General features: G+C 47.4%; 1 protein-coding gene across 15 annotated transcripts in view; it reads right to left on the reverse strand.

Moving 5' to 3' along the window:
• The window catches only part of HDAC4 (histone deacetylase 4), a 410,616-nt gene that overhangs the window by 100,871 nt on the left and 281,817 nt on the right, over window positions 1-27,928 (reverse strand). For all 15 annotated transcript variants that reach the window (XM_077155606.1, XM_077155607.1, XM_077155612.1 and 12 more), the window contains one exon: window positions 17,103-17,253. In XM_077155606.1, the coding sequence (XP_077011721.1) occupies window positions 17,103-17,253 (151 nt within the window). The remainder of the gene's footprint in view (window positions 1-17,102; window positions 17,254-27,928) is intronic.

The raw sequence follows: 27,928 nt of genomic DNA on the forward strand, positions 1-27,928 counted from the left end.
ACGGACGTTTGGAGATGCTTAGAGCCCAGCAGATGTCACCACGAGATGTTAAGTAAGCCAGCACTTGGAGACAGCCAAGGGAAGCCAAGAGAGGAAAGCCAGCCCTGGAGAAGCCAAGTGAGGAGCCCCCACAGGGACAGAGGCTGAAAGCAACGGAGCCCAGGAGCAAGGGACCAGCAGACGCCAGCCACGTGACTGCCCGACTGACAGAGGGGTTCCTGACCCACTGGCCTTCCTTGAATGAAGGTAACCTGTTGGTGGTGCCTTACTTTGGATACTTTCACTTTCTTATAACTTTAAACTTATTAAATTCCCCTTTTGTAAAAGCTGTTCTACTTCTGGTATATCACATTCTGGCAGCCTGTAAACTAACACAATCTTCATTCAATATTGCTGGGTGGTATCTTTTTTATTGTTTCCATGGAGATTTGACCCAGCCAACTGTGTGGATGGTAACTTTTGATTAGATGGTTTCCATGGAGATGTGTCTCCATCCATTCAAGTGGGGTTGCTTACTGGAGCCCTTTAAGAGGTAACCATTTTGGAAAAAGCTTTAGAACCACCAGAGCTGACAGAGACCATACAGCCAGAGAGTCTTGGAGATGCATAAAGAAAATGCGCCTGGGGAGGTGGCTGAAGAAGCCTGTAGAGAAAGCTAGCAGACACTGCTATGTGCCTTGCCAGATGACAGAGGTGCTCTGGACACACTGGCTTTTCTTGAATCAAAGTATCTTTGCCTGGATGCCTTCGTTTGTACATGTTCATGGCCTTAGAACTGTAAACTTGCAACTTAATAAGCTCCCCTTTTTTAAAAAGCCGTTCTGTTTCTGGTATATTGCATTTGGGCAGCTTTAGAAAAATAAAACTGCAACTAATAACCATGATGGTAGAAAGGGAAAAATATATCATTAAGAAAATAAATCTAAAGGAAGAAAAACAAGAAAAGGAAATAAGAATAGTTGGGATAATTAGAATGCATATAGCACAATGACAGCCTTATGTACAGATATTAATAATTATATTAACTATGAATGAACTAAACACACCAAATAGTAGATAAAGAGTGTCAGATGACATATCAAAACTTGTGGAATATAGTTTGTGCTGGCTTGAAATGGTTATGTAACCCAGGAAAGCCATGTTCTTTGTCCTGGTCCAATCTTGTGGGGGCGGACCTACTGTTTAGGGTGGGACCTTCCATTAGGTGGTACAGGAGTTAGGGTCAGGTGTCAACTTGGCCAGGTGACAGAGTCCAGTTGTTCTGCTGCTGTGGACGTGAGTCATCAGCATGTGAATTTCATCTATGCTGATTCACATCAGCAGTTGGTTAAGGGAAGCGCGCCTTCCCCAATATGTGACTTTTAATTTAATTAGCAGGAGGCTTACAAGGAGAGCTCAGCAGAGCCCAGCCCAGCTCAGTCCAGCCCAATGCAGCTCAGAGCCGGCTCAGACCCAGACAAATGGAGACGCCAAAAGGAATCACCCGGGGAAAGCCACTGGAACCCAGAAGTTGGGAGAGAAGCCAGCAGACGTCGTCCTGTGCCTTCCCATGTGACGGAGAGACTCAGATGAAAGCTGCCTTTCCTCTCAGGAGCTGTAAACTTGTAACTAAATAAATCCCCGATAGAAAAGCCAGTCCACCTCCAGTATGTTGCATTCTGGCAGCCTTAGCAAACTAAAACAGCACAGACTTTGGTACCAGAGGAGTGGGGTGCTGCTGCACTTGCAAATACCAGCATGTTGGAACAGCTTTTTAAACAGATAAGGGAAGGATTCTGGAAGAATCGTGAGGAGCTTGACAGAGAAAGCTTAGACTGCTTTAAAGAGACTGCTAGTGGAACTATGGACTCTAAAGGTACTTCCATTGAAGACTTGGACAGAAATGAGGACTGTGTCATTCCAGACTGTGTGTGTGGGGGAGGGGGCGACCTTGTTATGAAGTGGCAGAAAGCTAGGCCAAATTGAGTCCTGGTACTGGATGGATGGGAAAATTTATTTTTAAAATTAATTAACTAATTAATTTATTAAACATAACAAAATATAAACACAAACATTCTTACCATATGATCATTCCATTTTTGGTATATAATCAGTAACTCACAATATCATCACATAGTTGTATATTCATCATGATCATCTCAGAACATTTGCATTAATTCAGAAAAAGAAATAAAAAGACAACATAAAAAAATTCATACATACCATACCCCTACCCCTCCCTTTCATTGATCACTAGCATTTCAATCTACTAAATTTATTTTAGCACTTGTTTCCCCTATTATTTATTTTTAATCCATATGTTTTACTTATCTGTTGATAAGGTAGATAAAAGGAGCACCAGACACAAGGTTTTCACACACAGTCACATTGTGAAAGCTATATCATTATACAATCATCTTCAAGAAACATGGCTACTGGAGCACAGCTCCACATTTTCAGGCACTTTCCTCCAGCCTCTCCATTACACCTTAACTAAAAAGGTGGTATCTATATAATGCATAAGAGTAATCTCCAGGATAACCTCTCGACTCTGTTTGGAATCTATCAGCCACTGACACTTTATTTTGTCTCATTTCGCTCTTCCCCCTTTGGGTCGAGAAGGTTTTCTCAATCCCTGGATGCTGAGTCCCAGCTCATTCTAGGATTTCTGTCCCACGCTGCCGGGAAGGTCCACACCCCTGGGAGTCATGTCCCACGCAGAGAGGGGGAGGGCAGTGAGTTTGCTTGTCATGTTGGATAGGGGAGAGAGGCCAAATATGAGGAAAGAAAGTTCTCTTGGGGTGACTCTCAGGCCTAATTTTAAGTAGGCTTAGCCTATTCTTTGCAGGGTTAAGTTTCATATGAACAAACCCCAAGACTGGGGGCTCAGCCTATTGCTTTGGTTGTCCACACTGCTTTGTGAGAATATCAGGAATTCTCCACTTGGGGAAGTTGAATTTTCCTCCTTTCTCACCATTCCTCCAAGGGGACTTTGCAAATACTTTTTATTCACTGTTCAAATCACTCTAGGATTTATCGGGACATCACTCTGGACAAACCAACAAGATCTCATGCTCTACTCAAGGTTCCATGTACTCATGGTGCTCAATTAAACTGTCCACAGAAGTCATATTAGGAAATGCACTAGTCAAAATATAAACTTTGTACCACATAAACATTTTTTGTTTAAGTCTTATAAATAAGTTTTAAAATATTAATTACCATCTATTTTCAGCACCCTGCAGTATTGACATTCCTTTGTTCTTCCTCATGCAAAAGCATTTTTAAATTTGTACATTTAGTCACTATCATTACACACTCTAGGCATTCCTAGATTAAACCATCTCAGTGTTTATCATCTACCTTTCCTTCTGGTTTCATTTCTGCCTAGATGGGAGAATTTAATGTGATGACGTGGGGTACTTGGCTGAGGAAATTTCTAAGTTAAAAGTGGAAAATGCAGCTTGGTTTCTCCTTGCAGCATACAGTAAAATGTGACAAGAAAGGGATAAATTAAGAACTGAACTTTTGGGTACAGAGAAACCAGAAACTGATGGTCTGGAATCTTCCGGGCTTTCAAAAAGCGAGACCCCAGAGAATAGTGTGAGGATTTAGCCAAACTTGGAACCAGTCGGTCACTGCAGGACAAGTGAAAACTGAATGGAGTTGTCCAGAAAGGATCTGTGGGAGGTCCCATGGTCTGATGGCTTTGATCCCTTTAATGCTGCTGCCAAGTCAAAATCTTTCTGCAAGAGCTGTAGAAATGCACCCCCTGCCAGTCTGGACAACAAGGGACAGCTTGAAGGAAGAGTGGCCTCACAGGCAGAACTATAGAAGTTAAGGTCTGAAGCGAAGAGATGCTGGGCCAGGAGAGTGGACCCACCTGTGTGTGCGGTGGGGCGGTGTTTTCCCTGGAGGCAGAGGGTGCTCAGGAAGCGTTCTGGTGCCCCAGGCCCCGGAGAGGGTGGGGCTCATCCCCCCGGGTTGGGAGGAGCCTGGCTGCCACCCCATTGTTCTGAAGGGGTTGAACACATGCCCCAGAGATGGCGGAGAATCCAGGTGCCAATTAGGTGCCTGAGGAGGGTGGGGATGATAAAAGGTCTCCCCAGAGTTTGCCAACGTCACAACCCTCATCCCAGCATTTGGGGAGGACAGGGCTGCCACGCAAGCCCTTGGAAAGGGTTGGATTATCACCTTCTAGAGCCCCGAGGATGAGTGACTCTCAGACTTTGAAATGTAATGGTGTTTGCCCTGCATGTCTGCAGAACTGTTTAGGTCCGGGGACCTCTGTTTTCCTTCGAAATTCTCCTTATGACAATGGGATTGTTTATCCTATGACTGTTCCTTCTTTGTATATTGGAAGCAGATAACTTGCTCTAAGTTCACAGGTCCATAGCCAGGAGAAGTCTGTCTTAAGACAGACCATGCCTGTAATTGACTTCAAGGAGATTCTGTATCATTTTTGATGGGGGAGTTTAACCCATTAACATTTAATGTTATTACTGTAAAGGTGTCACTTTCTTCTAATAGTTGGTATTTTGGATCTTATATGATATATCTAATTTTTTTCTCTTTTTACCTTTACTGATAGTCTTCATTTCTACACTCTTCTCCAACCTCTCTCTCTTGCATCTTCCTATCTGCCTCTAGGGCTTTCTTTAGTATTTCTTGCAGAGCCGGTCTCTTGGTTACAAATTCTCTTAGTGATTATGTCTGAAAATGTTTTAATTCCCCCCTCATTTCCAAAGGACAATTTTGCTGCATATGGAATTCTTGGTTGGCAGCTCTTCTCTTTTAGAATCTTATATAGATATATATAGAATCTATATATCATCTCACTGTCTTCTCGCTTCCATGGTTTCTGCTGAGAAATCCACACACAGTCTGGGCTTCCTTTGTATGTGAAGGTTTGCTTTTCTCTTGCTGCTTTCAAAATTCTCTCCTTCTTTTGACATCTGACAGTCTGATTAGTAAGTGTCTTAGAGAATATCTATTTGGATTTATTCTGTTTGGGGTATGCTGCACTTCTTGGATCTGTAATTTTATGTCTTTCAAGATAGATGGGAAATTTTCAGTGACTATTTCCTCCATTTGTCTTTCTCCCTCTTTTTCCTTCTCTTCTCCTTCAGGGACCCCCCCAACACATATATTTGTACACTTCATGTTGTCATTCATTTTCCTGGGACCCTGCTCATATTTTTCCATTCTTTTCCCTATATTTTCTTTTGTGTTCTGGATTTCAGATTTTCAGTCCTCTAGTTCACTAATCCTTTTTCTGCCTCTTCACATCTGTCATTGTAGTTTCCCATTGTTTTTTTTCACATATCTACTGTGCCTTTCGTTTCCATAAGCTCTGGGACTTGTTTATTCAAATTTTCCATTTCTTCTTTTTGTTTGCTCAATGCCTTCTTTATATCCTCCCTTAACTTGATGATTTGATTGTAGATGAGATTTTCCATGTATGTTCGAAGATCCTGAATTACTTGTTTCAATGTCTGCTATCTCATTTGAAGTGTTGGTTTATTCCTTTGAGTGGGCCATAGCTTCAATTTTCCTAGTATGACTCATTATTTTTGCTGGCATCATAGGCATTTGATTTCTTTAATTAGTTTATTCTGGAGGTTGTTTTCACTCTTTCACCTAGGCTTTTCTGGCTCAATGACTTTGTTCTTTATCTGCCCTCTGACATTCAATTCAACTTATTCTAGACCTCTAGCATAAGTTCTGGTTAACTAATCAGAACTTTTCAGTTTTTGTTTTTTGTTTCTTGCCCTGACTATATGGAGCCTCTTTTCTTTTTAGGAGGGTCTCCTCAGATATTACAGACCCCAGTCATTTTTCCCCAGACCAGACAGACCCACATCTCAGGAGGAGAAGGAAGCCAGCAATAGTTTTACCAGCAAGAGTCAGCAGGTCCTAAGAAGCCTCTAGACTCTGCTTTTCCTGTCCTGCCCAGCACGTGCCACTCGTCTGCCCGTGGTTCCTACCATCGTAAAGTGATGCCACGCCTATGCTTCCAGCAGACTCTCCCTGCCAGGTGCGTGCTTGAAACAGAGGCACGGGAGTAGGATGGCTTTGACTGTTTCTGTTTTTCCAGCCCCTGCGGCCTGAATTCCCTGGAGGACCCCCCTTTTCATGCGGAAGATACACCATTTAGGGAATCAACTCTGTTCACCTGACTAGTTACTTTGTCTCTCAGATACACCTTCATTCCACCCTTGCCTGGGGTGTTCCTGGACCCTGAGAGAGCTTCCAGGTCTATCTAATGAGCTGTTGAGAAGTAAAAAAAATAGTGGGTGTGAGAGTCGTCAGTGCTGGAATTTTTGCCTGTCACTCAGGAGACCCGATTCCCAGCCTCTGCACTCCCCCCCCGCAAAAAAAACCCAACTAAACAAAAACAAAACAAACAAAAATTCAACAAATGGTGTTGCAATAACGGGATACTCACATGGAAAAACAATGAAATGTGACCCCTGCCATACAACACACAAAAAAACAAACAAAAAGAAGTAAAAAAAACAAAGCCTTTTCAGCCAGGCCCCACTTCTGGGTTTGCCCATCAAGAGCCTGAGCTGGTGCGTGGCCTATGTATCCCCAGACCCTGTGTGCCCCCTTTCGTAGGACCCAACCCTTTTCCAGTATTTTGTGCTGCCCAACTAAAAAGCCTGTTGGGTTTTTTCCCCCCATAAACCCCACCCCCTTTCTTCCAGGGTCAAAATGTCCTGGTTCCTTTAGTGTTTATTCCAGGTTTATCTGTGCTCGGAGCCGTTTTCAGTAGTCAGAATTTGTTCATTAGTTCTGCAGCAACTAGATAGTGGTTGACCTAAGCCCTTGCTACTAGTAAAGTCTGTTTCCTCTGTCCTCGGGGAGCCAGCCTGCGGTGCCCGTGGGGGAGGGGCGCCAGCTCCCGTGGCTTGGAAGATCTGCAGTTCTGTGTGGGGTCTCAGCCGTGCCACCTGCTCCAGACTGGTGTACGTACGATGGGCATCTGGTCACTGCTGGTTCCCCCAGCAGTTCTATACTATTCCTAGCAATCTACTAGCTGCTCTGGAGGACAAACTAAATTAAACACATGATATGCTACCATCTTGATTTTGTATTGTTTTTGAACTGGTACTGTATTTGTATTGTCACAGAAATGATTTATGGCTTTTTTTGATGTTGTGATGAATGTATTTTGCATCTGGAAAGATTAAGTGTACTGTATGCAGGACAGATGTCCACTATTAGGCAAAAAAAAAATTATAACTGTCATTGTTTTTTATTAAGTGATTAAATATGGTTTAAGGCGCTGTGTATAGTCACCACGTTGGCAAGGGGTAGACACTGCAGGAGTTAGGGTCAGATGTCAACTTAGCCAGGTGATGGTGCCCAGCTGTTTTGCTGCTGTGGACTTGAGTCATAGGCATGTGAACTACATCTGAGGTTGGCTAAGGGGAACATTTTCTGCAATAAGTGACATTTAATTTAATTAGCAGGAGGCTTAAACAGAGAGCTCAGCAGAGCCCAGGACAGACCTGCACAATGCAGCTCAGAGCTCAGAGGAGCTCAGACCCAGACAGATGGAGATGCAGAAAGGAATGACCTCGGGGAAAGCTGCTGGAGCCCAGAAGCCAGGAGGGAAGTCCAGCAGACATTGTCGTGTGCCTTCCCAAGTGACAGAGGAACTCAGATGAAAGCCAGCTGACTTTCCTCTGAGGAACTGTATATCTGTAACTAAATAAATCCCCTATATAAAAGCCAGTCCACCTCTGGTGTACTGCATTTCAGCAGCCTCAGCAAACAAAAACAAGTGGTTCCCAAGGAGATGCATCTCTGCATGTTCAAGGTGGGTCTGAATCCATTTACTGAAGTCCTTTAAGAGGGAACCATTTTGGAAAAAGTTCAGAGCCAATATAGACAGAGATGTTTGGCTCTGCAGAAGGAAACGTCCCCAGGGGAGCTGTTTGAAACCAGAAGATACAGAGCCCAGTACCCACTAGGCACATGCTTTCCCAGCTGACAGAGGTGTTCTGGACACCACTGGCTTTTATAAAGCCAAGATATCTTCTTCTGGAATGCCGTAATTTGAACATGGTTACGGCCTTAGAACTTTATACTTGCAATGAAAACCAACCCATTTCTGGTACACTGTATTCCAGCAACATTAGCAAACTGAAACAGATCTTGGTACTGCTGCAAAATGCAAATACCAAACCTGCTGGAACTGTTTTTCACATGGATAAGGAGGAGATTCTGGAGGAATTGTGAGGAGGTGAACAGAAAATGCCTGGACTGATCTGAAGAAACCACAGGTGGAGGAAAGGAGCTAAAGGTGCCTGCAATGAGGCCTAAGACAGAGATGCATGTGTTATTGTGAACTGGAAAGAAGGTGATCCTTGTCTTAAAGTGGCAGAGAATTTGGCAAAATTAAGTACTAGTGTTAGATGGAAGGGAGAATTTAAAAGCCAACTGGGATATTCAGCTGGAGAGACTCCCAAATTAAATATGGAAATTGCAGCCTGTTTCTTCTTGCAGCATACAGTGAAATGCGACAGGAAAGGGGTAAGCTGAGAACTGAGCTCGTGGAGATAAAGAAACCAGAAAATCATGTTCTGAAATATTCTGTTTTTCCAGGTAGTGAGACACCAGAGAATAGTGCCCTATTTGAAAATTTAACCAACATTGAACTAGTCAGCCACTACAGGACGATCCAGGATCGGAGATGGAGTTATTCAGAAGGGGTTTGTGGAGAGGCCTGTTGTATGGTGGATATGATCCCTGTATACTGCACAGAAAACCTGCAAGACAGTTAGGACATCTGTAAACATGGAACCACTGCCACTCTGGACTAAAAGGGACAGAAAAGGCACAAACTGAAAGAAACATAACTTCAGAGGTAGAACCATGGACGCTGAGGCCTGGGGCCAGTCAACTTTGTGCCAGGAGAGTGGACCCACCCACGCACATGGAGAGGGGGAGTCTGTCCTGGAAGCAGAGGGCGGCCCCCTCCACTGCGCTGCTCAGGCAGAGTTCTGCTACCTCAGGCCTCAGAGAGGGTGGAGCACGTTGCCTTGATTGGGGGGGGGGGGGCGGAAGCGTTCTGAGTGTGTGCCCTGGAGATGGCACAGAGCCTGGGTGCTGTCACGATGCTTGGAGAGGGTGGAGCTGAGGAAAAGGTGGTCTCCCCAGTGTTGCAACCCTCATCCCAGTATTTGGAGAGAACAGGGCCCTTGGAGAGGGTGGGACTCCTGCTCTCTGAAACCCAGAGGATGAAACATCATTCTACAAGTGACTCTCAGACTTTGCAATCTAATGGAGCTTGCCCTGCAGGTCACTGGAACTGCTTGCATCCAGCGACCCTTGTGATCCTTCTAATTTCTCCTTATGGAAACGGGAACATTTATCCTATGACTGTCCCTCCTTTGTATATTGGCGGCAGATAACTATGACATTAATGAGATTCTATACTGTTTTTGACTTTGAATTGAATTTCTATTATTACTGAAATGGTTTAAAGCTTTCTGATATTGTAATGGAATTAATGTATCTTGTATATGGAAAGAACATGTCTTTTTTGGGTCCAGAGGGTGGAATATGCTGGTGTGAAACTGGTAATATACCACAGAAAAGCCATGTTCTTTTTCCTGGTTCAGTCTTGCAGGGCAGATCTACTGTTTAGGGTGAGACTTTTGATTGGGTGGCTTCCAGGGAGATATGACCCACCCAAATGGGGCTGGGATCTTTTGTTTAGGTTTCCATGAATTTGTATGTCTGCCCATTTAAGGTGGGTCTTAATCCACTTACTGGAGTCCTTGGAGAGGGAACCATTTTGGAAAGAGCTCAGAACTGATACAGGTGGAGATGCAGAAAGAAAACGCCCCTGGGGAATCTGTTTGAACCACAAGCCAAGATGCCAGCCATGTGCCTTCCCAGCCGACACAGGTGTTCAGGACCCACCAGCCTTTCTTGAGTCAAGGTGTCATTCTCTGGATGCTTTAGTTTGCACTTTTTATTTTTTATGGACTTAGCACTGTAAAGCTGTAACTTAATAAATTCCCTTTTTAAAAGCCAGCCCATTTCTGGTATATTGCATTCTGGCAGCATTAAGCAAACCAAAACACAGTTAAAGTTGTATCTAGAGGGATATTTATAGCTATAAATGCATAAATTAAAAAGAAGATTGAAAATCAGTTATCTAAGGATCTACCTCAAAAAGCTGGAAAACGTACCACTGGTAGTATAAGAAAAACAGAAGCTTGAACGTAACGAAATGGAAAACAAATATTAAATATAGATCATTAATAAGGCCCAAAGCTAGTTCTTTGAAAAAATATTAAAACTGATAAATCTCTAGACAGACTGACAAAGAAAAAAAGAAGGATGTTGAGAAAACACAAATAACTAACATCAAGAATGAAAAAGAGGACAATACTACAGTGTTGACATGCATAAAAAGAAAAAAATGATATACCCAAAATAAATTTGCCAATCAACTGCAAAATCCTGAGACACATAAATTTTCAGAAAAATACAACTTACTTAGATTTAACTCAGAAAAAAACCCATAAACTCTCTCTAATTAATCTGTAATGAAAAGCCTTTGCACAGGTTAAAGGCCCAGATGCCTTTAACAGTACATTTCAAAAGACATTTAAAGAAGAAATAATAGCAGTGTTAAACAAGCTCTGTCAGAGAATTAAAAAAAAAGGGAATGATACTCAAATTATTCTTAGGCCTGCATAGCCGTGATACCAAAATCTGACACCATCATTCTAAGAAAGGAATATTGCAGGGCAATTTCCCTCGTGTGCATGACTGCAAATGTATAAAATATTAGAAAATCACAGCCTGTACAACATAAAAAGGATAATGATTCATAACCAAGTTTGTGGGGATTATTCTAGAAATCAAGTTATAATTTATATTCAGATAAATCTACGTACAGAGCAGAAAAATCAGATCACCCATTTCTATAAATGCTGAAACAGCATCCAATAGAAATCAGTATCGATTCATACTGAAACACTCGGCAAACTCGGTAGACAGTGAGCTCCACGATGTGATATAGGGCATCAATCAAAGACAAATAAGCAAAACAAATAAAGTACAAACAGATCCCTACAGCAAACAGTGTACTAATCAGGAAACTGGGAACCAAACAAGTGTGCCTGTAATCCCTTCTTCCACACTCTGTTGGAAACCCAGCCAGTTCAATAAAATAGGACAAGAAAAAGAAACAAAAGGCATGTGGGTCAGAAAGCAAGAAATCAAACTTTCATTATTTATAGATGCCATGACAATCCATGTTGAAAATCGAAAACAATCTGCAGATAAATTACTAGAATATGTGATGTGAGTTGGGCAAGGTTGCTAAACACAAAGTCAAGAGTCAAAACTCAACTGCTTTTCTACATATCAGCAATGTACACTTTGAAATTGCAGTGATAAAAGCCAAGCCATTCAAATAGCAACAAAATCATCAAATGGCCTTGCTGGGGACTGACTCATGCCCTCTTCCATAGGCATGTTCAGGTCTCAACCCTTGGCTCTGTGGGCGTGAGTCCATCTGTAAACAGGAGCTCTGAAGATGTGATTAGTGAAGCTGGGCCCAGACTGAATGAGAGTGGGTCTTCATCCAATGTGGCGGAAGTCCTTATAAGCAGAGGCAACCGGACATAGAAGAGAATCCATAGGGAGTAGCCAGAAGCTGGAAGTCAATGGAGTCCAGAGGAGAAAGGAGACATGGCCATGTGAACGGAAAAGCCAAGGATGGCCAGCAGCCAGCCACAGAACCCAGCGGTCTTTGGAGAGAAAGTGTCACCTTGCTGACACCTCAATTTTGGACTCTTCCTGGCCTCAAAACTGTGATCCCATAAAGTCCCATTGTTTAAGTCAATCTATTTTAAATATTTGTTTGAGCAGCTGGGAAACTGAACCAGGTTCGATATAAATCTACCAAAATGTCTGAAAGGCTCCTGTACACAAAAATGTAATACGATATTGATAAACATTAAAAGAAGATACAAATAAATATTTAAGACTAGGAGTATGTGATGTAAAAAAACATCAGATCTTTCTAATTTGATCCTGAGTCAATACAATAAGGAAAAAAACTCCAATAATATTTGGGGAGCATGGCAGTCCATTCTAAATTTTAAATGAAAATACAAAGTGCTAAGAACAGCCGAAGTAATCATGATACAAATGGGAGGATACAAGTAGAAAGCTTTACATTGGGGCATAAGACTTATTTTAAAGCTGTGGCAAATAAACCATGTGGTACTGTGCAAGGACAACAAAGAGAAAACACAACAAAACAGGGAGCACAGAAAGAGGTATGTGCAGGCCCCTGATTCAGGCCAAGCATTGGGCATCTGGACAGCCACATGGACAGAAGCCAGAACGGAACCTGTGCTTCATACCACGCACAAATCAGCTTCAGGCAGAGTGTAAAGCTAAATGTGAAAGGATACAATTCAGTTTCTAGAAGACTAGTGAAGGAGAATATGTTCAAGATTTTGGAGTAGGAAAAGATTTCTTACACAGGACACAAAAAGCACATAAAGGAAAAGACTGATCAATCGGACGACATTAGAACTGAGAACGTCTGTTCTTTAAAAGACACCGTTAACAGACCGAAAAGTAGAAGATACTTGTGACACACTGTTGTAGTTTGCTAGCTGCTGGAATGCAACATGCCAGAGATAGATTGGCTTTCAATAAAAGGGGATTTATTTCATTAGTTCTTCAGAGGAAAGGCAGCTAACTTTCCACTGAGGTTCTTTCTTACGTGGGAAGGCACAGGATGGTCTCTGCTGGCCTTCTCTCCAGGCCTCTGGGTTCCAACAACTTTCCCTGGGGTGATTCCTTTCTGTATCTCCAAAGGCCTGGGCTGAGCTGCAAGTGCTGAGATGAGGAATGCCGAGCTGTTTAGCTGTGCTACGTTGCGATCTCTCATTTAAGCACCAGCCAGTTAAGCCAAACATCATTCATTGCAGCAGGCACGCCTCCTCGCCGACTGCAGATGTAATCAGCAACAGGTGAGGTTCACATGCCACTGATTCATGTACATGGCAACAGAACTAGGCACCTTCACTGGCCAAGTTGACACCTGAACCTAACTACCACACACATAAAACTGACAAAAGGCTTGGTTCTAGGATATATAAAGAACAATTCCAAATGGAGAAAAAAGCAGACAACTTATTAGAAAAATGAGCAAGAGACCTCAACAGGTGTGGCCAAGAAGCACAGAAAAGTGGGCTGCCCTGCACTGGCACCTGCAGAAATGGAGGCGAAGCCACAAGGAGCTGCTGCACAGCTGAAGGCAGATGGTCTGACAATGACAAGTGCAGGTGAGGCTGTGGGAGCGATAGGAAAGCCAAGATAGAGCTGGTAGACGGTGTTGCTACAGTTACTGTGGAAACTATTTGGTTTCATGCATTAAAGTTGAACACAAGCTCACCCAAAGGGTCCAGCAGTTCCACTGCACATTTGCCTTATGCACCAAGAGACACATTCAGGTATGTATGCATTATTCCTAAGAGTTCTGATTAGGAAACAACCAAATAATCCATCAACCATAGAGTGAATTAAATAGAAGGGTATATTAAAAAACGGAATACTATTCCACGATGAAAATGCAAACTCCTGTTACATAAAACAATGGGGTGAACTTCACAAGGATAATGCAGAATGAAAGAAGCAAAATGCAAGAAACTACATATTAATGGTTCCATTTATATACATTTTTAAAGTGCACAAACAGTCTTCATCTTTCAAGGCAGACCTCTGGGAAGGAGGAAGGGAGCAGAGATTGGGGCAGAACAAAGGGCTGTGGCAGGCTGGTCGCGGCCTTGCCTAGGGGTCACTGGGGGAGGCTGGGCAGCCGTGGGGCTGAGTAAGTGCCTATCACTGGAGACCACGCTCTTTGGTCATGCATGTCACAGGACAGCACAAAATTCAAAAACAACTTCAAAAGCCTTACGAATGCCACCTCTTAGGCTGAACTACAACCTAAAACAGCTAGGTAAAGTCGGCACTGGGAGACAGAGGATCTGTAGGTGTGTCCCCTTCTGGGCCTGAATCACAAAGTAGCCCACGTGAAGGAAAGGCTCTTCTCGGTACAGCACGCGATTTGTGCACCAACAGATTGGTACGGCCAAAGGATGAGGCTGCTCACACGTATCACAGGCATCAGAGTGCAACTGCAGAAGCCATACTGAAGTCCACGACATTGACTAAAAAATCTAGCACTGAAAATGGACAAAAGTTTTGTGATCTTTTCCAAAGGCTCTTCTGTCTCAGCCTGTGTCAGCGACACCACCCTCCCATGCACAAGATTGACCGAGGCCAGGCCCGCTGGAACTGCAGGTCTCCAGCCCCTTCGCCTCGCTCTTAGACGGCAGCCTCCTGGCCCTGCCCCGTCAACAGTGCCTCAGGTGTTCCCACCAGTGATGGATCCCAGGACGCCTGCCCCCCCGCTCCTCCCTACCGCCTTGGAAGAAGAGCCACTCGCCAGAACCCCAGGCCCGCTCCTCCCTGGTCATCCTAGAGAGTCCTGGAAAGGGCAGAGTACTGCCCCTCCTCCCCTCCTCTGCTTTCTGTTCCCTCTTTCCTTCAGCATGGAAAGTTTTTCTCCCAGATATGTGCTCATCTCACACCCTCACTTCCTGCTTCCTGGAATTGTCTACCCCTGGGTGAAGTGTGAATCTGTGCAAACGCTCTGGAAAACAACACGGCGTTACCTAGTGTGATGGTCTTTTGTTGTGTCCACGTGGTTAGGCTGCAGTCCCCAAAAACGCATCTACAGACGGCTGTGACGGTATTCTGCAGATGTATTCAGGTCCGAGACGTGACTCGAGCTGCTCTGAGTAAGGTGATAGTCTTGGTCCCGCTCGCTTAAAGGCCCAAGGGCCGAGGCTCCTCTGGTAAAGGACATCTGCCGTGGACTGCACTTTCGGCCCCAGCCCAGCCCAGCACCAGAAAGTTCCAGCCGCCCTTCCTGCCAGCCTGCCCCATGGACTTCAGGCTTGTCTCACTGTCTCCACAACCACGTAAGTCAATTCTCTGCAGTGAGTCTCTTTCCCTCTGTCTTCTACAGGTTCCACCTTGCTGATGGACCCTTGACAGGCACATCTGGTAAAACAGGCAACGCACAGCCCTGGGACCGTGCCTGTCCCCACCAGGGACGCATTACAGAGGTGCAGGGGCACATCTCAGCACCCAGCTTGCCCGTAACCAAACGCTGGGCGCAAACCCAACAGCAGGCAGAAGTAGAAGAGATAGGTAGATCGTGAAAATAATCACATTACATTCGCCCATGTTATAGAATTGATGATATCAGAAACAAAAGCTGAGTTAAAAGTGAGCTGCAAAAGAATATACATTGTTTAAGGCCATCTATACAGTTAAAAGACATGTAAAAGTAAATAATATCTGGTTTTGGGATGCAAAGATGATAAAACCACAATGACACAGAGGAAAAAGAAACACAACATTGTAGCTAGTGGCTACCTCCAAGGGGGAGGACAGAGGTCGAGGTCAGGGAGGGCACGCAGAGAACTGCAAAGAGTGGGAGCGTCCTTCCTAGATGGTGAGGACAGGACCAGAGTCTTCACTGATTTGTGACCCAGTATATGCCTTCCATCTGCTTTTATAGCTACTCAATATTTAGAATTTTGAAGAGTGAAGTTCTCAAAACTGTAATAAGAAGTTGAAAACATTTTACTAGGAAATACTGGAAGCCGCAGATGATTTTAGAATGGATGTTAGCTCAACTGCACGGGACGGGGACTAGCGTGCACCCCATGTTGTGCCAGGGCTGGCTCCAAGGGGCCACCACAGTCCCTGCAGAGGGACAGAGAGGTGCCAGCACACCGCCCTGGAGAGGAAGCCTCAGCGGCGTGGCCGCTCGGGGCTTGAGCAGAGGCTCTGCAGACCAGGTGAAGTGATCCGCACCTGCAAGTGCCCTTCCCTGGCACCGAAGGGGTGTGCAAAAGCCTTCCAATGCCACAAAAACAAATGGACCTACTCACTGGCCCCATCCTGTGACCTGTGGGAAAGTTGCACCTTGACTTATTTCCAGTATTACACTGGAACAGACATCTCAATCAAGCACTGAAGTCTCTGGCAGAAACCGACAGAAAAGAACTGGCCTATGGTTTGCAGAGCCTGTGCTTGTCCAGTCGCTCTGCCCACTAGGCCCAGGTGTATGGTTTACACCAAGTTGTGGGTGGAAGGGAGCACAGATACCCACTGGGCAAAGAGGTCTTCTCATCAAAATCTGGGAGGAACAGTGAACCTGATATCAGCCATGGACTGAGGTTAACAGTACATTAATAACAATAAAAAACAAAAATGACCAGCCTGGGAGGGACACTCAGGACCCTGGCCCGGCACAGGTGGGGGTGCCCAGGGCTGAGACGGCATGTGTTGAGTCCCGTCCAGCTGTGCTCTGAGTCCCGTCAGAGGAGGGCCTGCCACCTTTTCCCCCTGATTATCCAAAGTGGAAGAAGGGCCGATGGTCCTGGCTCTGGCTACTGTCACTTCGGGCCGTTCCTTAGAAGGGAACCGACAGCACCACTGTAAGGTGGACAAGCCTAGCCACCATGTAAGGAAAAACGGAGGCCAAAGAGCCAACTGGACAAGCTCACTCTGGTCAGTGTGGAGCAGGGCCTCCTCCACGGCTACGGGCTTGACCTGCAGGCGGCCTCCAGGTCTTCACAAAACGCTCTCAACAGAAAAGGACTTTGAAAACTTCAGAACAAAGCTCACAGATGAAAATTCATGAAATTCACCATGCACTTGGTATGATTTACGGTTTTAAAAATTTGTAAATCACTTAGGAATTCTACTAAGTAGTCTTTCAGATCTTTACGTCAAACCAGGAGTCAGTACTGAACACCCTGTTCCCATCTTCACAGGGAATCCCACAGGCCCCAATGAAGATAAACCGGGGACCATCACTCCTGAAACGCACGGCCAGGCCAAGTGCCAGCGTGCACAGGGACCCCAGGGAGACGGACTGCTTCCTGGACACTGCTCTGTGAGCCAAGAGCACAGTCCCAGCACAGGGCCAGAGGGGGGACCACCGTTAGGCGCCCCAGGGAGTGCCAGGACGGCCTTCTGCGTCCACTTACTCTCTTTCCCTTTCTCCTTGTTTTTGAGCTGCTGAAGCTTCTGCTCTCGGTGCTGCTTCTCCAGCTCCTGCTCCTGGCGGTGTCGCTCCAGCTTGCGCTGATGCTCCAGCAGCTCTTGCTGATGCTTCATTGCCAGCATCTCCTGCTGTTGCTGCGAGCAGGGAAGGGGGAGACAAAGAAGGTCAGCACCTTGCCCCAAAGGAAAGGCAAAAACAGACACGCAGGAAAACCAGCAGAGGCCGACCACATCCCTGAGCCAAGCACGGCTTGTCACCTGCCTGCTGTGCCCAGGAGAGTGCAAGCTTCTGACCCTGGCAGGAGAGGAGGCATGGCTGCTCAAAGTCATATGCATCAGCCCACCTTTCACATACTAAAACTGAAAAGAAAAACCAGTAAATTTGCCAGGCAGAGAATACACATAGATATTAATATAATCTTGCAATTTGGGAACACCTTTTTGAAAATGACACAAAAGAATGAGTGAAATGCTATCACCACTTTGGGAAACTGGCATTTCTTATAAAGTCAAACACACGTCTACGCTGAGACCCCACAATTTCACTTCAAGATATCTACCCAAGGGATTGGAAAACACTTGTTTACAAAAAGACCTCTACAAGAATGCACACAGCAGCTCTGCTCCAACAGCCCAAAGTGGACATGACCCAAACATCCTTCAACAGGTGAACACAGAAAGCACGGGGTATTCATACTGCAGACGCATGAAAAAACATGGAAGAACTGCAAAACAAGAAAAATAAACAAATCTAATGTGTTGCTAAGGTGGGTGGGAAAGGGCCAAAGTGTAGGATTCTAATTTTATGAAGTTCTATGATATCATCTATCTGTGATGATAAAAATCAAAAGAAGGCTGCCTCTTAGGGTGAGGCAGGAGGACAGAGGGGACTTTCTGGGGTGACAGGATTCTCCAGTGCCTCACTGGGACAGTGTCCATGTGGTGCCCTCACTGGGACAGTGTCCACGCGGTGTCCTCACTGGGACAGTGTCCACGTGGTGTCCTCAAGGTCAAAGCATGCTGCACCGTATACTTCATAGTTGCACACTCTGCTGTATATAAATTACATTTCAAATGCTCAAAAATCATCGTTGACTACACAAGCACTTTAAATGTCTTTACGATTAACAACAGAAACAAAATAAAAATGTAAAAATTACAGAGGAAAAAAACTAAAATTTTATGACATTCATATGTACTTTATATATAAATAGTTGTTATAAATTTATAGGAATATGGTAAACAGCCCCAAAGAAAAGATGAGCAAAGAAGAATACGAGATTTCAGATAAGAGGTTAAAACTAAATGGGAAATAATGTTTGACCTCACTTGCAGTCAAACACCATTTTGACCTTTTGCATTGGACATGACGGAGAAGAGAAGAGCCCCGCTGTTGCTGAGGGCGTGTGGGAAAGGGCACAGCTCACGGGCCACCCCAAAAGGGGTTCTCCTCAAACAGTGCAGCTGCTCTGGAGTTCGGCCCTCCCAGCCGTGCATGTGCCCAGGACTGTCCTACAAGCCACTGGCCACTGCTTGTGACCTGGAGGGCCCTGTGTGCCTCTCGGTGCCCGCCTGGGAGGGAGCGGCCGGGGCTCTCATGGGGCGGCCTCCCGCCTCCCTGGGGCGCTGAGGTGCGCGCACTGCATTGTGAAGTCAGGGCTAGGGTTCCTTGCTGGGTCACCTGAGTTTTTGTCTGTCCTGCCAACAGGGCAGGGACTGGGTCCTGCATGGGACTGGGTACAGCGTGAGCCCTCAGACCCCTGTGGAAGGAGGGGGGCGGGAAGCGGTGGGGCAGTAGGCAAATCCCACAAGAAAGCTTGGTGGCCACGGGACGTCTACTAATGAGGTTTAACACGCATCACACCCCCAGCCCCAAAGGTGAGCACTCCAAAGGTATGACAACAGGAGGCTGAGCAAGCAGCCCTTCAACCACACTCAGCAGACGGACAATGCCAAAACAGACCCTCATGGTTGTCGTGCTAACTATTATACCAAGAGAGAAACCGAGGCACAGGGAGACTAAGGAGCCCAATAGGGCTCGGCTGGGGCATGGAGGAGTGGGGTCCTGACCCACCTGGGCAGACAGGTGGGCCCAGAGCTGTACCCTCAACAGCAGCTGAGCCGCAGCCCGGGAGGCGGTAGGTATCCACCCGCTGTGCGCCCGCCCTGCAAACCCAGGTGGGTGCGAGAAGCTGTCAGAAATGACCCATCTGGAAATGTTCATGGTGGAGCCCTGTGTGCATTTTCTAATTGTTCTACAGCAAACACATTTTTGTTTTGTAACAGTAATAACAGATTAAAAAAAGAATATAGAAGTGGCTTGAGGTTAAAAAAAAGATGAAAGGTTAAAGGCATTAGCAAATACAGGCAGAGAAAAGCACACCAAGTGTGAGGGCGGGGCCACGGACCCACTGCCCCACCACCTGGGCAGCATCCCCATGCCCATGGAAATACAGATGCCAACACGCAGAAACAGAGCCACCGACCCGTCCCAGTGTGCCACCCTCCCTATGGGCACCGCTCTGTGTCGGTGTGCTGACCTCCCTGTGGGCACCACCCTGTCCTAGCATGCCACCCTCCCTGTGGGCACTGCCCCCTGCAGTGGTATCTACTGAACAACCAGGGCCATTCAGGGAGCAGACTGCAGGGAGGCACGTCCAGGAACGTCTCCCACATCTGGCTGCTTCCTTTTTGAAAAGCAGAGAATCTGCCAAGACACAGTTCTGGGCATCCCAATCGAACCATGCCCGCCAGCCCTGGGGGGGACACTGCCGGTACTCCCCACCTTGGTGCCAGGTGAGCCCCACATGCCCAGCCCAGCACCCAGGACAAGTGCTCACGACACCGTTGTCACACCCCCACACTTCCAGAAATGTCCGTGGCCCCTCTGGGCCCAACCTCAGGGACTGCGTCTGGGCCCACAGCCCATGTGGACGGGCTGGGCAGTCACCTTACCCCCAGGAGGTTCTGGAAGGGTCAAGGCTGCAAAGAAAGCCCACTGGCCGGAGGCCCTTTGGTGGGTGAGGACGTGGTCTCCATTCCATTCGCCTGACTCCGCCTCCTGGGTCAGTTCCCAGGACAGTCTTTGATTATCTTAGTCCTTTGTAAAGCACCAAGTTTCTGCTACCAACTAAAGCAACGTGTAAATTAAGAAAACACGACTGCAGGTTTGCGATGCAACACTTCACTTACACACATCGTGTCTCCTGTGAAACTCAAATCATACCATATCAAAAATGTTGAAACTACTCTCCACAAGGTAATTTTAAGAGGTGGAAGTTCTCATTCTATCACTCTCTGAGCCTACAACCCAGGAGTGGAAGCACACGTTCCTGCCAAAAACAATGATACTCGCAAAAGAGCAACAAAACCTGTCCACGACCACAGGTGAGCCAGAGGAGTCCACCCACCACCCTGTCCATGTGGAAGGAGGAGCAGACCCCCTTCCAAAGCCACCCCCACCCAACTGGTGGGCCCCCGGGAGGAGGCCCTGGCCTCTACCTTTGGGAGGGGTCTGCGGGGTGCGGCTGACTGTCCAGCTCAGTGCTGGCCCTCCAGCAGCGCCCGCAGAGGCCCAAACCAGGACACCAGATCACACTCGTCATAGACACGCAGGCACACAGCCAACGGGGACCTGCCGTCTCTGTTCCCACGGGCTTGCCCGCTCTCCAGGAAGAAGACAAGGTGCTCACGGACATGCTCACCGGCCGCCTTTCACCGAGGAGGAGCTCCTCCCTGCTGGGAGCACAAGGAGCAGCCGCTAGAGAGGTGGCAGACCTAGGCCTGTGAGGGAGGGAGGGGTGGGAGGCCAGGCAGCTGTGGGCCCCGACGGTGTCCAGGTGGACACGGTGTGCACACAGGGGCACTGGGTCCAGATGACCGAGGATGCCGTGAGCTGAGTCCAAAAGTCCAAGAATGTCCGTCCGGCCACGGTGGGGGCAGCGTGTGCCTGGGAGCCAGAAGAAGGACCCACAGGTGGTGGGCTCTGCAACCGGTGCTCACTCAAGGGCCGTGGACTTCTGGGGACAATGGCTCACAGAGAAGCAAATACTCCCCAGGCCCTTCCTTATTGCCACTCCTTCACTCGCCTGCTCCGTGACAACTCGGGCAACTTCTGAGTGGCATGTCAGCACAGCGGTTAGAGGGAGACTGCCTGCCCTAGTGTCCTGGCCCTGCCACCTGCTGATCTGGGTCACCTTGGTAACTAAATACTTAACCTCTCTGCGCCCCAGTTTAGTAGCACGACCTGTTCACGAGGGCTCTTGTGAGGTTACATGAGACGCTGTCTGTGAGACCCTCAGAGCATGTGCGGAGCAGGGCGGGCACCGAGCCCTGCACTTCACGTCGTCGTCAACACCACTGCCATCCTCGCCGCCATCATCCCCACAGCTGCTGCTGTCACTGTTGGGTTCTTACCTGGAGAGGTGGCAGCCACACACAACACTGTTTCTATGCAAATGTCATCAAAATGAGCAATGCAATGAACTCTATGGACATAAACACAAATCGAATATGATGGAGGAATGAATTCTAACCACTTTAAATCTCAAAAGTGGTTTCCTAATTTTGTATGACTTGCTACCCACAGCTGCATCTATTAAGTTTCCTCATGCCAACACAACTCAGCTTCAGTATACGCAGGATTCAGTAAGTTTAGGTCAAGAACTTTGCTAATGCTTTCAAGAGTGTTTCCTACTTTGTAAGAGGAAACAGAAGTGACCTCACTGTGATGCAAGAGTGAAGGCTTCCAAAGACACTCAGTCCAGGGGTTCCGAGCACAGAGGAGCAGATGGGGAAGTCATGCCTGCTCTGGAGGAGAGCCGTGCACGTCAGTGCACTCTGTTGGACACGTGTGTCAGCCTGTACAAGCCAGCGTGTCCCCAGCCCAGGGCTGTGTCCAGTGTCTCTCGGAGGCACCCCCAGAGTCTCTCCGGTTGCACAGTTGCCATGGAGATGGTAAGACGCTCCCATCTCTCTGGCCCCGCCCTCAGGTGCTCTGCACAGCCCTGTGCCCCCTTGACTGTGCACTGTTCACGTGAACACACAAACAAGACGCAGACCTGAAAGACTCTTCATGCAGGCGCACATTTACCTTCCAGCCAGAATGGAGAAGGAAAGCGTGACCTCTCAACTGCCATTACAAGAAGATTGCAAACAATCACCCCAGACACTATGCACCAAAGTTGGCAGGATATGAGGTGAACCTGGATGTACGGGAATGGATAGAAGGGCGGTAGCTCATTAGTGGGATTACAGGTAATAATGCCTATTGAAGGTGAATGTGATTGAAAGGGGATATATACAGCTTTGTTTCTCACCGATTACCGCTACAAATATAAATAACTTTGCATGAACCATTTCATGCAAAAAAGTCAATAATAGAGAGGTATGGGGGAAAACTAGTATTGCATGCTATGTTCTATAGTTAACAGGAAGACATCACCAGTACCATAGCAACACCAGGGATTAATAATTGGCAGGAGGGAGTGACAAGAGTTAAGGGGAATTTGGGATTTTCTCTTTGGTGAGGATGTGTTTATCTGTCATTTTCCTCTGTAGAGCAATGAAAAGTGCCTAAACTTGAGAGTGATGTTGACTGTACAACTACGTGAGGGCACTGTGAGACACGGATTGTTTATTTTAGACATTATCCATGATGCCCAATGGATGGAGGTGGCTGGAGGGACATTGATTGAAAAGCAGAAGGGCAAACTGTGATGTATACATATGATGGAAACTGTGTGGCTACAGAAGGAAGCGAAGTCATGAAGTAGACAAGGTGAATGAACCTTGGGGACATCATATTGTGCAAAATAAGCCAGAAACAAAGGACAAATATTGCATGGTCTGTTTTAAAGAATATTTATAAGAAAATTGGGACCTAGATTGTAAGCTCTTATAACAAGTACATTCATCCTGAGCTTTAAGTGGTATTTCTAGATTCTGAGATGCTGTGTAGAACCTGGTACCTCCCTGGAACCTTGGGTACCCGAGTGGCACCTAAGACTCAGAGGAGGAGGTGTGCAGCTCTGACAGTCAGCTCTGCTACCCACAACTGTCAAAGACATCAGGCTTCAATGAGAGGTACGGATGAAGCTGATCCGGTTGGGACTAAGGTAACTCAGGATACAGGGCAAAGGATGACTACGTCTGTATTTTAGAATTGCACCTACATATCAATCCAAAGAGGAGAGCTTTATTTTGTCCAAACCCTAAATTTCCTGTAGCGCACATTCCAACTCAGTCAGTCTGCACAGACCATGCAAACAACTCAAATTTCCTGTAGCACACACTCTAACTCAACCTGTCTGCATAGATCACGCAAACAACCCAAACAGGGTGCTCAGAATGGGACTGAGGCCCCTGATTTGAGGCTTGCTCTCGTGAAGCTTATTTCTGTCGTGGAGAAGCTCAGCCTACCTAAAATTGTACCTAAGAGTTAATTCCAGAGGACCTCTTTTGTTGCTCAGATGTGACCTCTTTCTCTCTAAGCCCAACTCTGCAAGTGAAATCATTGCTCTTCCCACTACATGGGACATGACACCCAGGGGTGAAAGTCTCCCTGGCGGCATGGGAGACGACTGCCAGGGATGAGCCTGGTCTGGCTGTGGGATCAACAATGCCATCCTGACCAAAAAGGGGAAAAGAAATGTAAATAAATAAGGTATCAGTAGCTAAGAGAGTTCAAAATAGAGTCGAGAGGCTATTCTGGAGGCTACTCTTATGCAAGCTTCAGCTAGAGATTGCTAATTGCTATGGTTTGCCAAATCACAAGCAGTGTCATTCCTGTTAACTCTAGAGAACCCGCAGGGCTCTATCTGAGATCCTACAAAAGCTGCAAGCACCTAGTTTACTTTTCAGAAACCTAAAACTTTTTGATGGTTCCTAGGCCAGTAAGTCCTGAAGCCAGAGGGACCGGTCTGTCCAGGAGCCTCAACTGATTCCACCTGTCACACTGTCGGCACCCCTTTCCACCCTGAAAGAGAACTGGCATAACCCACACCTCCCTGATGACTGGGAGAAGGACCACAGGAGGAGGAGGAGCTATAACGAAGACCTTAGGATTTAACAAAGAAGTGTGACTGGTGAGTCATACTGATACTTCTTTCTGGTCTCTGGTGCCTTGGAGCAGTGAGAAGGAAAAACTTGAAATTGTGGAACTGTAACCCAAACCAAACTGAGATCTGTTATTTAACTACTTGTTAAAATGTACTTGGAAATACATTGGCTTTTTTTGTATATATTTCACAATTAAAAAAAGATACAAAAAAAAAAAAATTGGCAGGACAACAAAACTCCCCGAAAACCAGTATCATTGTGGAGTTTAAAGGAAGGTAGCAATTGCAAGCACCTGTGCTGAGTCCCCCAAAACGGCTGACAGTGATGCGGTATGCCCTAATTCTTCTTTGCATTCAGATAGTAATCGTGGATGATCAGATTTATGAGAGATGATGGCGGGAGTACTAAAGCCAAAGCACCAAAGATGAGGCTCCACGGGTCTACCCGTTTCAGGTCTGCTCTTCCTGACCTGCTGACAAAGCCACCCACCCCTCGACCCACAGCTCTGGGAGCGGAAGGTGAACTGCAACGGACAGAGGACCTGTGTGCATGTTCTCCATTCCTGCTCACTCCACAGCCCCTTCACTGCCGGCATGTTTGCCAGGTGACCTTCCCACCCTCCTCCACCTGCCCAGGTGGGGAAGGAATGAACAGGCCTCCAGGGAGGCCCTGCAGAGGCTATAAAAGGTGGCACGGGGAGATCTCAGGCAACTCCAGGAAGGCATCTGCGACTCTACCTCACTGACCCGGGTAATGCACAGGAATATCCATCCTATGGGGCAAGGAGAGCTGTTGAAAGAAATGTAATTAAATAAACTACTTTTTGTATTCTGAAACTATAATAAACAATTTAAAATAAGACGAGTACTCCTAATTTTTCAGAGAGAAAATTTTCCAGAGAGAAACAAAACTAATAATAATGGATCCCATTATTCTAAGCAGAATTTAACATTAAATTTACTTTTAAGCTAATGCTGAGATTTCAATCAAATATAGAACCCCCAAATCTAGCTTTTTTGACTCTCACATTGGGATTTAATATACAAATATCTGAGCGGATACCAAGCCAGATTTTAACCTGAATAAATAAACTTAACTAAAAGTCACTATACTGGAATGACCCAAGTTGGGAACTGGTACACGTCCACGGCTTAGGGGCCCTGCCGCTGGCTGGTCACCTGGGATGCCAGCAAGCCTGGAGGCCGATGGCAAGTTCAATATCAAGCACAGTAATAATCATGATGCCCTCACACCAACCGAAGACCGAAGGTTGGGGGTTCTGCAACATACTCTCAGGCCCAGTGCCCACCTTTAAAGAAGTCATGCTCTGGGGCCTGAGGAGGCCCGGGGAGCTCCGGGGGCGGGGGCGGCAGGGTCCTGCACGTGCACCTGCGCAAGGCGGTGTCTTGAGAGCCAGCGTCCCACCTCAGAACAGGGGGCACTGATGCCTCACAGGCTTTTGAAAGCCAAGATTACGTTTCTGATTATAAATCAGCTATCAGCTCACGGTGGCCAATGTGAAAATAAGAATAGGTTGAAAAGACCCAGCCATGATCCTATTACTGAAAAGACTGATTCCTACCCCCGGGTCTCTGGGAAGGGCAGGCGATGAGTGGATGCAGCCCTTGCTCAGAGGGGCAGGCGCCCAGCGGACAGTACCAGGTGGCTGACCAGCAAGGGCGAGGCCTCCTCCTCCTCCACTTGCCAGCAGACAGCCGAGGCGGATGCCGCGACAGAAACACGCACACAGGGCCCAGGGGCCTGAGCGGACTGCACAGAGACAACCTGCTGCTCCGTGGGTGGGAGGTGCCCCTCCAGGTCCAGGCTGGGCCAGGGACCCACTGGTCATGGGACTCACAGGCAGGCCAGGGAAAGGAGGCATGAGGGAGTCCTTGTCTATTCTAACAATTCACATGAACATGTATCTTAAGAGGAACTTTCCAAATAAAGGGGGTGCGGTGAGGGTGGTGGCCGGTACACTCTCCCTCCACACCTCTGCTCCCAGGGGCTCCCTGCCTGTCGCCGTTCAGCAGGGAAGGGACAGGCAATGATGGCTAATCTTGCCAGCAACTTTACTGTGTCACTTTGAAAAGGTTAAACTGAAAGTCAAGTGCACAGACTTCACGTGTGCCTTAAAGGGCAGGGTTTCAGAAACTGATGGAGTCAGTTCACAGGAACACAGGATTCACCTCTGGGCTGCAGCCAGGCCAGGTGGGTGCTGCCAGCAGTGCCCTGGGACACGCTGGCCTGCAGGTGCTTCGGAGGCACTGCAGGGGCTCTGGAGGAGCACCCTTACTTTCCTGACGTAGAGCAGGGCAGGCCCAATACCCTCCTGTGCCGGAACACACTATTTGACAACAAGAGTGAAATAAATAAGGGGTCTTCTCTTCTCATGGGACTAGCTGCTGACCGACAGAAACATTGCTATTTGGCCACAGTTTTTATGGACTATTTGGGACTGAAATGCCATTCTTCATGGGCCCTCCAAGATGCAGCCAACTTTATCTCACTGGATTAAAATGGGAGACGTACCATCATGTCTCTTTGTCCCACCTGGTTATTCCATCCTGCCTCGTGGCATAGCCAGCCCCAATCGAAGCCCCTGAGGGCCTGGCATTCACTGCTCCTACCCAGGTCGGACCTCAGCGTCACAGAGACAGGCAGGAGCACCTGAGGGAAGGCCAGCATCAGAGATGCCTGGCCCTAGGCTGGGCAAGTGCTTTCATGAGCCAGCAGGGCCAGCACCGCCCGGAACCCCAGGCCATAGCTGTGGGAGGAGGGGAGGGGCAGCGATGCCCAGGGCAGGGCAAAGTGAGGGGCAGGGCAGCAGGGAGGGGCAGGGCACCTTTCCCCCACAGTGCAAGCTCATCACAGCCCAATTCCTGTCCTGCCCACCCAGGGGGAAGGGCAGAGAGACACAGAAAGGTTGAGCAGCCCACCCAAAGTTACACAGCACATGGGGTTCCTGGGGGGCTGCCAGGCCTGGGACCCACTCTCATCTGATGAAATGCCACCTCCCAGGAACTGCGACGAACACACACATAGAAGCAAAATCCATCAAGTGCAAAGTACCATGCAAACCTGCACTGGCCACAAACAATGCATGAGAGGGCTCCCTGGCCACGGGGCAGGACAGGCAGAGGGCAGGGAGCCTCGGGGCAGGAGGTGGGTGCCAGGCACCTGGGGTGGAGGGGGGAAGGTAAAAGTTTACAGGAGGGGAGGGGCAGTGAGGGGTGGGGAGAATCAGCAGGAGTGGCTGGGAGGCGATACCACCTGCCCAGCCGGGGTCAGGATCCAGGTGTCATCTGAGGGGTCATGCTAGGGCGCAGGGAGAGTCAGGGAGGGGCTTGCTGCTCAGAAGGAGGCCACGCTGGAGGAGCCAGCTGCATGCTGAGAAAGAGTCAGCCTGGCTGGGTTTTCTTTGTTTGGATTTTTCCATATTTCTCAGCTTTCCTTCCATACTGCCTTAAATCTACAGCTTCTTCCTTCTGGGGGAGTTCCTCAGTCCTGTCTTCCAGCCCTCCACCGTTCCTCTGTTCTGTCTATTCTGTCTTCTCTTCACAGGTGGCCTCCTTTGGTGCCTCTGGCCATGGCACGGCCACCTGCACACCTCAGGGTGATTGGTGCTTGGTGCTCCCTCTCAGCCCCGTCTGCAGGCCAAAGGTCAGCTCCGGAAGCTGCCTCCTCTTCCCTGGAGGGAAAGCTTGGCTCCTTCAAGGCTGGACGGCTACCTGGAGACACCCCCACTCGG

The sequence above is a fragment of the Tamandua tetradactyla genome, chromosome 3 (genome assembly GCF_023851605.1).
Source record: "Tamandua tetradactyla isolate mTamTet1 chromosome 3, mTamTet1.pri, whole genome shotgun sequence".
In the NCBI taxonomy this organism is placed as follows: Eukaryota; Metazoa; Chordata; class Mammalia; order Pilosa; family Myrmecophagidae; genus Tamandua; species Tamandua tetradactyla.